The sequence below is a fragment of the Ischnura elegans genome, chromosome 4 (assembly GCF_921293095.1).
Source record: "Ischnura elegans chromosome 4, ioIscEleg1.1, whole genome shotgun sequence".
Classification (NCBI taxonomy): domain Eukaryota; kingdom Metazoa; phylum Arthropoda; class Insecta; order Odonata; family Coenagrionidae; genus Ischnura; species Ischnura elegans.
This window is the reverse complement of record NC_060249.1, coordinates 74,885,162-74,896,523: the sequence shown is the minus strand read 5'-3', so window position 1 is coordinate 74,896,523 and position 11,362 is coordinate 74,885,162. Positions and strand designations below refer to the sequence as shown.

The following is an 11,362-nucleotide window of genomic DNA, read 5'->3' as shown; positions in this document are numbered from 1 at the left end:
CTTCACAACTTTGATTTTTGATAAATCTGAGAACTCCGTCAATAATGCATTAGTTAAGATGATTCCCAACCTACCCATTCAGGGGCGGATCCAGGATTTCTTTCTGGGGGGACACAAGCAAGGCCATATCCAGGATTTTGTTCTGGGGGATACCTCGTAATACAATATGAGGGCAATGATAATGGGACCATATTCAAAATCTTACATATTTTTTATGGGTCTGGGGGGGGAGGCACATGACCCGTGCCCCCCCCCCCCCACCTCCAGATCCACCCATGTAGCCATTCATACTCTTCTCTGTCTCCAAGCAACTTTTTCTTCAATGGAATTGACACAAGAAATCCAGAAAAAGCATGACGCAGAAACTAAGGCAAAAATTGCAAAGGAAAATTTGATGAATGAATTACCTATCTCTCCTAATAATCCATTGCGGCTGTGCCCTCATTTGAAAGGATACCAACAAAGGAAACTGTGTCACTGGCATGGGAATCACTCCAAAAATCATCAATTACTCAGTGATTCAACCCTAACATTGGTTAAAATAGGCAAGGGTAGAGCTCATACTATAGTTAGCCACATGCATGTGATTTCATATGTTCAGGGTATGGAGGCCATTCCCTTTCCTTGGGCCACCTCATACTCAAGAGGATTTTAAGTCAAGGGCTGCCCTAAGTCTTCATGTGGGATTTTAACCGAGGATTCAATGATCAGCATCCCAAAACTCTGCCTGGACCACTATGCTTCCCCAACAATTCAAGCAACTTTAAAATGCCTCTGTAGTGTACATACCTGATACTCTAAAAGGAAGATGCTATCTTGAGAGGTGTTTGAAACGTTAAAGCAGCAGAAGGGAATAAGGTAAGCATCTACCTCCGGAAAAACATTTTGGATGAAAGAGTGGATTCCTCACAGGCTCCCCTTCTAAGGCATTTGGAAGGGGGTAGGTTGTTCAAAGTTACAGTCTCCTGGGCAGGGGCGCAGCTAGGAATTGAGGCTGGGGGGGGGGGGGGGGGTTTAGACACAACTAATACTGGGGAGTTTGGGGGTATGGAATACCCACCAGGGGAAGCGGGACGTGCGGGGGGCCCTCTCCCAGAAAAACAATTAAGTAAAATGGTTCAAAATGGTAAGTTTTACAGCCTTCTGAGGGATATTTTTATAATCCTTACATTAGTATATAAGTAATATTAGTCCAATTAAGTAAAATAGATTAAACTTTAAAAACTCTCTGAGCTCTGGGGGTTTATTATCCCCCAAACCCTCCCCCCCTTGCTGTGCCACTGCTCCTGGGCATCTTTCATCAATCAGCAATCTTGAATGTGTTTATAGGTATTTCCATGGTTGCTGCTACATGAGTTTAAATGTAGTTTTAGTAATGATTACGGAGAATAAATTATTTCAACTGTGATAAAATGTTAATGAAACAAAATGATACAGAGATTGGAATGCTTAATGATGACTAAAAAAGATCAAACTACAGCTTAATATTGTTATGATCAAACTTATGCACCCAAAAATCCAATGGAAATGGTATTTAGAAGGAAGTACTGCCCCTTAAAATGAGCCTATTTTCATAAGTTTGCATAAAATCAATGTACAAATTTATAATTAATTCAATCATCACAATATTTTTTATGGTTAAATGAATTTCAAGTCATTCTGAATTGAGTGAACATTTTTTTTCTGGACAACATGCTATATTAATTAGGCTTTTGGTATCTGTTCATACATCACATGGAATATGTATGAACATACACCATTTACATTTGTACAAGAGGAGATACTTTCCATTTTAAAGGTTTTCATTTGACTCACCCTTGTACAACATTATCTCCAGACCAAGCCAATTAAGTTTTTCAATGAATGATTTAGGAATCTCCATGTAGTACTGACCTAGTAATCTCAATGATTTAGTAATCTCCAAGAAAATATTCAATTTCTATCCCCAGAACTAACACATGTCGTTCAGTAATACTGCATCCAGTTTTGCACCAAATTTCCCAAAAACATCAATGAAAAGACTAAAATAAATTAATGATAACCCAGGAGGTTCAGAAAGATGAACATTTTAAACTTCATTTAACCTAATGTTTATTTTCATAACAACACGAGAACACTGACCAGGGTACATGAGTGACCCTCATACATGGCATTGCCCTTCTTGGGGCCTAAGAAGAGGGCAATTGGTGGAAATGACATGGGATAATACGGGCAATATCCAATACGTGCCTTGAACTCAGCTTCCACTTTTCATCATAAGAGACTGATGTTGACTCATTATCACTGCCTCAAGTTCAAAAGAAAGAGGAATACAATCAAAGTAAGATAAATTAACCATTAGCTTTTTTTACTTCCAAAAATGTGTAGAGGGTAATTTTTTCTAGATAATCATACACTCTCATCTCACAGACACACAGTTTTGTGTCATAAACTTTACATTTTTTTTGCTTTCTACCTCTAAAAGTGAATGATTTGAACACTATATTCATTTCTCAGTTTTTTGTTCCCATAGTCAAGCATTGACTTGAGTTTTATTTTGACCATGACACCTCTTCTCTCTAAAACAATGATTCATGTACTTCTGAGACATTAATATTTTTAAATGAAATCATTCCACAACACTATAATGAGTAAAAATACCCCAAAAAATGTCAACATTTACGATGGCAATAGAAGAATGGTTACAAAGTGGCACCTACATAATACTCCCCCATGACTGGCCTGGTCCCACAGCGTTACAATAATGATTTTCAACAGTCGTGTCCCATCTAAACACGAGCTAATTTTTTATAGGCCCATGTACACAGACATAGAATATTAATGACTGGTAGATATTTTGATGTATAATTACCAAATAACCTCTGTGACTTTTTGAAATCATTCTCAATCATAACAATCAAACACTTTCCTCCTCATCAAAGGAAATGAGATATGTGGAAATTGCAACAAAAGTTCTCACAAAAGGAGAAACAAATAGATACAGCAGGCATAACAGCATTTGTTACATCTCTTTAGAATTACACTTCCTTTTGTGCCATAGTCAAAACATAAGCTCTCACATATCAAACATACAAATAAAAGTTGGCTCTTTGAATATACAATTTAATATACTAAATTTATATATTCTATTTCTACATCATATTACACTATCAACTTGAAATACTTTGCACAACAGTGATAGTCAACAGTCAGTTCAATACCTGCTTTTTTCTGACAATAAGATATTTTCCTTTGCTTAGAGTTAGAACAGTGATTCAAAAGACAGATATCAAATTTCTCTTCGCAATTTCAGTCGCATCAACTTTGAATCAGCATCTGTCATTTCATAAAACCTTCCTTTGCACGCTGATTGTGTTGGCGAGTACATTGCAATCATGAGAAGCTAGCATTACGACCTCTACTAGGGAAAGGTTGACAGAAATTGAGTGAATAGGAGAGAGAGAGAAAGATAGAGAGAAAGGAGATAAATAATAAGTGAAATCAAATAACACCATGCTCGCTTCCTCCATTACGAGATTTAACACTGCTTGACTTTGTTAGGAAATGTCGATAGATTGATAAATGAAGTGTGTATCTAATCACCAAAAGCATCTGGGGAATTCCTCCAAGGTGCAATGCACAACGATGCCTCATTTTCCACCCAATTTCTTTTAAAGATAAGTTACTTATGTTTTAGAATCGCACGAAGAAGTCAAGCTGGAGTCCATATTAAGCTTTTTTCTATTGAAAGAGCTTTGGGTAGGTCTTTACGCATGGGTGGAATATGCAGGTCTAGCAACAAATTCCATTCACATCTATCTCTTAATGCTCCCACACACAATCCACCAAGAGTCAAATTTCACAACTTTTGAATCAAAGCTAACACAAAATCATTTTTTTTTCTTCCCTCATTTTCAGGCCTTGATTAAAGAGCACTCACAGCATCTTATTTTGTTCACACATTCAAATTAAATACAACCACATTTACTCACCACTCTCACTCAAGATTACACCAACTTTTGTACAAAGACAGAAAGTTCCACACAGCAAATTTTTTTTAAACATTTCCAAGCAAAAAATTTGCTGTAATCACAATTTAATTATTCAACAAGCAAGAGAGAGACAGAGAGAATGAGTGAGCACGAGAATGATTCAAGCACGAACACACACACACACATTACAAGTATTACGTCCCTCTTTCCCTCTCTGCCCATTCATTACACAATGGAAAATATTATAAAACAACTTTTTAGTACAACTACAAAGTACTCTTAGTTCCTTTTGCTTATTGCTGCTGCGTATTTTGACAATAATGCATCACATCCATTTTTTTAATAACTTTTAACACACGCGAGCCAAATCAGAATAACTATTAAAAAATAAAAAAATGACATCTTGGTTTTTTTCATACTTTCATGATTTACATAATGGCACAGGTAATGGCAGTATAAATTTGAAACTCCTTTCACCTCTTGAGTTCATTCATATATACTTCATGCATGAGGAAAGGGTTTCTTTAGAAATCATTCCAACACAAGGCAAATCATTCGGTTAATTAGACATTAAATCCAGTTGAGGGAGTATGATGAGGACATGTGCAGGAGGAAAGTTCTGGAAACATTTGTCCCACACGTAGAGGTATGACTACATAGCAAGTTAGTTGAAGGGCCTTCTTTCTTTAACAGCTATACACAAAGCCAATTCTCAACATTATTTAACACTTGAAGTAAAAAAGTTATTAATTATTTGATTTGCTTTAAAAAAAATGCTCCACACCCATACTATTCCCATAAACACACACACAGAAACACTTTTGCATTATCTATAGATGTTAATATCATCACTGATCTTCATTTTTCCAGTTAAATAGCAGATATACAACTTTTGCACAGGCTATAATCAAATTGTCAGCACCACGGTATGTTCTTGAAGGTAAAACAGCTTTCACCATCTCGTCCTCTGATGATATATTGATAGTTTGTGGGAAGAAGTGAACTGTTTAATCCAACCATGCACACATAGCTATATCTACATATGGGTAGATGACAAAGCTAGACTTTAAATGACTTCAACGTTATATATATTTGTCTACTTCAATAATTTTCTGTTTTTATGTACAAAAGGCAAATAAAAACAATTATACCTTTGCAAATACCCACAGAATATAGCCCATATTTAATATCTAATGAATACTTGTAGTTGGTCATGAGTATCTTTGGACTCAATCGATTGAGTTCATTAAATATGCTTCATATGTATTTCATGAATGCATGGCTTTAAAAACTTAAGTAGCATTGCTTCATTTTACCTATTTTAATCATACTATATTACATTTGTACACATTTACTTATGATCAAAATGGGATCCACGAACCACATTATCTAGCCAATCAGCTCAAAAATGAATGATATACTCTATTTCAACTAGAACAATTTCAACGCTCAGTTAAAATTAATGTGCTTTCAATTTCATTTTTAACAAAGTCACATTGATCAAACCCTATAATTTGAGTGATATAGAAAGGCATAATGTCAATAAACTCTAACAATCCACCAGATCAACACAAAAATGCTCGAATCAAAATGAAGAAGAATACACCAATCCACCAAAGAAAAAAAACCTCTCAAATCAAGTTTTTTTTTGGTCAAAATTAGCAAATCAAATGTGCTGTGCTTCGATACTCGAAAGCACCCTTCCAAAAACTTTAGGAAGACGTGTGTTTGTATTTATAAATATAATTATTTGTTAAAAGTTCCATTTCCATTTCACTCAGTGCCTCATTTTTAGGTCATTATTGTCAATAGCTCCATCTACAGTACAACCAAAGCACTCCAATCCACTCCAAACCAACCTAGCCTGACTTCAAATCCTTAGTATAATATTTTATGGACAACCAACCACATAGCTTTGTTACAGAGCTGTATGCTATATCATTGCTAATGCACAGCGAATGGCAAGAAAATTGCAGTGGGTATCAGAACCATGATTATTTCATTGCAGAAACACTACCTAACTCTGTCTTCATATTATGAATGCTCCTGGTGAAAAAGTAAAAGCATGGACCAAATCAAGCTCTACGTGTTTAAGTAACACAGAAAGAGAAAATATTAAGTACTTGGCCATGAAAATTTCAGTTAAAAAAGACCCTAAATTGATCATTTGAATGTTTCCAAGCACTGTAAAGCAATGCTGACAAAAGATGTTCTCAGCATGGAATAACAAGAGAACCAAATCAACAAAGGCAGCCAATTAAAATATACCCATACATTCATAAGAATAAAGACATCCTCATAGGGGGCCTAAATGCTCAGGAAATCAACTTCACTCGCCGTTCATCATCTTCATCCATTCATTTTCCAACAACTTCCAATGAGGCACATGCCAGGAGTCATGCGTAAACTACACCAAGTCTTCCTCACCGTCGTCAGCACTCTCTCCACAACTGGAGCTATCATAATGGCCATTTTGAGAGTCTACCACCTTCGTGGAATCTCTGTCCCTCCCAACAGCTTCCCTCTTCTCTCGCTCGTGGAGAGAAGAGTGTGGGAGAGCAGAGCTTCCTCTCCCATTCCACCTACTCCCCCTGCCACCGTTTCCCACGCCTCCCACTTCCTCCGCTCTCCTGCCGTCTCTGCCGTAGGAGGGTTCGTACAAGGGGTCGTCGTCGTCCAAGACCCTGACTAGGGGATCCGCCGGCTGATGCTGCCGCCCAGAATTGTTGATCGCCTTACACGGGGAAGGTGAGAGAGCTGAAGGAGATGTTTCCAGCTTGTTCAGCCCACTTACCTCCTCTCTACCCGGAGCAGGTTTGCCGTCGGGGATGTCGACCCCAAGGGCAGAACACTCCTGCATTAGACGCACACACTGCTCGTTCTGAGGATAGTCAGACAATAAAAAAAAACGTTGCAATTACCTATTTCATGCAATTGCAAAGGAAAGAAAGATAAAAATTACACAGGCCAACAAAAAAATTTTGTTTGAAAACTTTTTTTATTTTAATAGCTGATCTTTATAGATTTTGATGTGCTGAATCCAAACCTGGCCTTAGTTTTTTTGTATCACCCATAGTTTCCAAGCAATATGTATTTAATATTTAGTCCAATACCCCTGTACGGTATACAGGGAAATCAATGAAACACTGTGTTCCATCATAAAATTGTTTGTATTTACTACAGCGTGATAATACAGGGTTCACTTGTCAACTAGAATTGGTCTACATTTTCTTTCCCTTTTCTCCTTGAAGCTTCTTGTGTAGCTTTTTCTGTGATGAATCGCTTGCTGAACTTCCCAGTGAAGTACCAACAGTAATCCCCATTATCTTCGTTCATTAGACCTACTTTTTCAATTTGATTACAACTATAAAAAAGCTGTTAAATTCTAAAAATATTGCTTGGTTTCATGAATTTAACTGTGAAATGTGAATAAATGGTGGGTGATACAACTTTAAAACCATCATATTTGGATTCAGCAACTTTAAAAACATAAGAATAAGGTATTTTCAGCAAAAAATTTTTTTCATTGTTGGCCTGTGTTATCCATGCTTTGACTTTTTCAGCAGAGGATAAAATTTATGCTTAGGCAGTGGAAGTTCACGATTTTAGCTGCCAGCCAGTGCAGAAGAGACCCCCTGTGTAGGAGGCACCCCCTGCCACCAGGGCAGGTCTGGTAGATTTAAGCCCCTTATCAATCCTTATGGTCAGGGAAAGTATACAAGTGCAAGATATGCATAGCAATATTAACTTTGGGTAAATGCCGCAGCTAGCATGCAAAACTTATAAAAACATTCCCTCACTCCCCAGTGAGAAATGGGTGGTGGAAACCACGTGGAACCCACGTGGAGATGTAACGTGGATACCACGTGTTTTTGGTCGTGGAATCAACGTGGAACCCATGTGGAAATTTGGTGGAAAAATTAAAACAGCAGTAGGTGCTGTCCTAAAACCATTAAAACCTCAACCACTCTATATCTAAACCTTCTATATATGTGTCTACGATTTTTCATGTGCTCTCATGGCTGCCTTTCCACGAATGATATAAAAATAGAATGTGCGATACATTTTCACATAACTAGCGTGGTTTCAGGATGATAAATGACGCAATGTCAACAGAGAGTTAAGTTCCACAAATTAGAAATTCTGTTTAACATTTTATGCTAATCACCACAAATCCACTTGAAATCAACGTGGATTCCACGTGGGTCCAACCACTCAATATCCACCACCACCATATATCCACGAGTCAACGTGGATTCCACGTGGGTTCCACGTGGATTCCACCACCCATTTCTCACTGGGTCTAAGGGCTAATGAGGAAAATATTTTTAATTAGGAACTAATAATCTACACTTTCAACAAACTTTCAAGTAACTTATTATGATTTAAGCATTAGTGATGTAGAAAGGGCATAAAAATTAATATAATCAGTTCAACCCAAGCAACAATCGCAAAGAGGTTAATTTTTTTAATGGCCAAGATGATCACGAAGATTGGTCTCTGTAATGTTAATGAATTCCTGTCTTTTGCATTTCCTTGGATAGACTATCCTTGACTTATTTTAATTCGCCAAATTTATAAGTAAACAGAGAAGTAATATAAGTATCATCCTTAAAAAATATTTCTTTCAGCTAACAAAGAATGTTCAATCTACTGCTGACCATGCATGCATACCAAGCAAATATTTGGCATATAAAGCTAATAATTGACCTGTATCATACTGTACTTTTCATTTTCTCAAGTTGGCGCTTACATTCTGATTTCATGCTGATTTCAACAAAAATTCACAACAAAAGTATATCCATAAAATGGCATAGCAAACATTAACTTATCAGGTTATAAATTCAATCTAAGTGAAAAACCAATCAACTGCATGCTTACCTCTCGGCGAAGTGCTTTCATCAGGCGATCCCGATCAGCACGTAATTTTTCGGCTTGCTCTGCTTGCTTAGCAGTGCGCAGCCCTGAGAATTCTAGAAGAGCCAGATGAGCATCTTTCTCACTGATTGCTGACTCTAGAGCTTCTTGCCTACAAGGCAGAAGGATTTTTTATTTCATTTCTAGAAGGCCAACAATTTGCCATAGTAAATATCCATCATGGGAACTGATTGGTAATTGCTACAAGTCCATAGAGTATTTGGAGCCCATATTACAGTCCCCACAAATGGGGCACATAAATAGTAAAGCATATGAGACTAAACTCTACTACTCATACTATGTAATATTAAAGGGTTTTCCCATGAATATGAGCAATTCTTGCATTGACTTTTTACATTTAACAGAGAGGCTACAGAATTACAGTCTCTCTAGCTTTTATATGTGTTAAGAAGTATATCTACATGGCCTTTAAAACACAACATAATACCATGTAACATAAAAAACATTAGCAACATTAAAAAGTGTGTCTCCATAAATTTTATGTTTTAGGAAAACAATAATTTCATTAGGTAGAGGGAAACAAGAAATAAATTAAAAATTGTATCATTTGATACTCTTGAACATGAATGAACCAAAAATAGAAGATTTTTAGTTCATAAAATGGTTCTTCTTTTTAGGTGCAAGAATAAAAATTCAAAGAATTTTAATTATTTTTCTCATGGACAAATTTTTCAACTATTTTAATGAGGAGATAATATGATGGATAATTTTTAAAGCTAATAATAAGAAGCTAGATAGTCAAAGGTTGGCTGTAATTCAATTCATCCATATGGTTGCCAAATTCCTCAGGATAAATGATTAATTGGCAGCCCTTAAGAAAATAACTGCAACAAGTAACCTTGTATGAACTGTTTTCACATTGGGTCACCATAAATTCAACTTGAATAAGTTGAGTTATGGCTCAACTAATCTCAAGGTAAAAAATGACTAGGGGTGCATGGTGTGTTGTGTGTATAAAGGGGCAACAAGTAAAGTTGAGTAACTTACAGAGTTCTTGATACAATGAAACCTCTACTTCATGCCATTAAAGGAACCACATTATAAGTGCAACACTTATGAAAGGTTAAAATGAAGAAGAATGTTGAATTATCAATACAATATATTAATAAAATTTTTAGATATTACTGTGTGGCAAGGAAAAATAAAGTGTACAAATGAATAATGAGACAACTCTTTTCAGAGACAAAATAAGACTATCATCAACCCAATACCTTCAAGAAAAAACTAAGGAAATCCAATTACTTATAAAACTTACTTAAAAGGAGTCATTTGCATGTCGAGACAAATTAAATACCAAGGGTGAAATAGCTCCCACAAAAGACACCAACAATTATTGCTTCAAGCTCTGAAAAATATATTGCTATCACTCACTTCATACGAGCCAGATCCTGTAAATGTGTGTGCCTCTCAGATAGCAATGTGGTTAATTTTTGTTCCAAGGTTTGAAGACGAGTCAGAAGAGGTCGACAAGTTGCGCAACGTAATGCATGAGCTGTCTGAAGAGACATGAGCCTCTGCTCCAGTTTACAGACCTTCAACAAATGAATAAAATAAATAGGTATGATACAAAGAAAAAATATCCCAACATGAATAAATTAGTTAATTGGGATATGGGCATTAAAATAATATAGGTCTTAGAACTAAGTAAAAATCATGGAACAATTTATAGCAGGCAAATATGAAACTTACTGAAAGAATGTTTTCTACTAACTTTCTCTGTTTCTCCCTCAGTTCCATGCAACTACCAAAATATGTATTTAACCAGATACTAGATATATTTGAAAAGATTCAGAAATATCAACTTGAAAGAGAAAAATTAATACATATTGCCAAGCCGTACATACAAGCCTCACCCTCCCTGATTGTTACAACCTCGAGCAAAGGAATTTTTCTTAACCAGCCTTCCTTTCAACAACCAAACAAATGAAACTTTTAATTAAAAAAATATTGTCTCGATTGTTGAGCAGGTTAAGTTTTGGCAGTTACTTAAGGTGTACAAAACACCTTACTAGCCCTTCATCATTATAAATTCAGGGGTATTTTTGAGCCACCGGTAATGGATTGCAAACATAAACAGGTACCCTGTAACAGCATTGTCACTTTGTGTGGCCTTCCCTTTCCTTCCTGACCTGCCATAATAAGGCAATGCCTTATCTCCTACCTTGGCATCATAGTTTCAGCATAACCCCTAAGGTCAGTATTTTCATGAGGCAGCTCTTAAATTTTACTTTTTCATAACACAAAATTGCTCTGTGCAGTGGTGTAGCCAGGAATTGTATTTGTGGAGGGGGTACAAAACGAGGAGGGCAGGGGGAAAACTTTTGAAAAACAGGGTACATAGTAAGTAAAGGGGTTTAAAGTAATTTTAACACTCTTCATAATCGAAAAAAACTTCATTTTTCTAAGAAATCTTTTGTAAATTCATGATTTTTCAATATTTTGTTTTCTTTCAT

General features: G+C 36.2%; 1 protein-coding gene across 6 annotated transcripts in view; it reads right to left on the bottom strand.

Moving 5' to 3' along the window:
• Positions 1-2,074: 2,074 nt before the first annotated feature.
• Positions 2,075-11,362, bottom strand: part of LOC124157679 (trichohyalin) — a 443,734-nt gene continuing 434,446 nt past the window's right edge. For all 6 annotated transcript variants that reach the window (XM_046532611.1, XM_046532614.1, XM_046532610.1 and 3 more), the window contains 3 exons: positions 10,281-10,441; positions 8,853-9,000; positions 2,075-6,852 (listed from right to left, as the gene is read on the bottom strand). In XM_046532611.1, the coding sequence (XP_046388567.1) occupies positions 6,379-6,852; positions 8,853-9,000; positions 10,281-10,441 (783 nt within the window). In that variant the 3' untranslated portion in view covers positions 2,075-6,378. The remainder of the gene's footprint in view (positions 6,853-8,852; positions 9,001-10,280; positions 10,442-11,362) is intronic.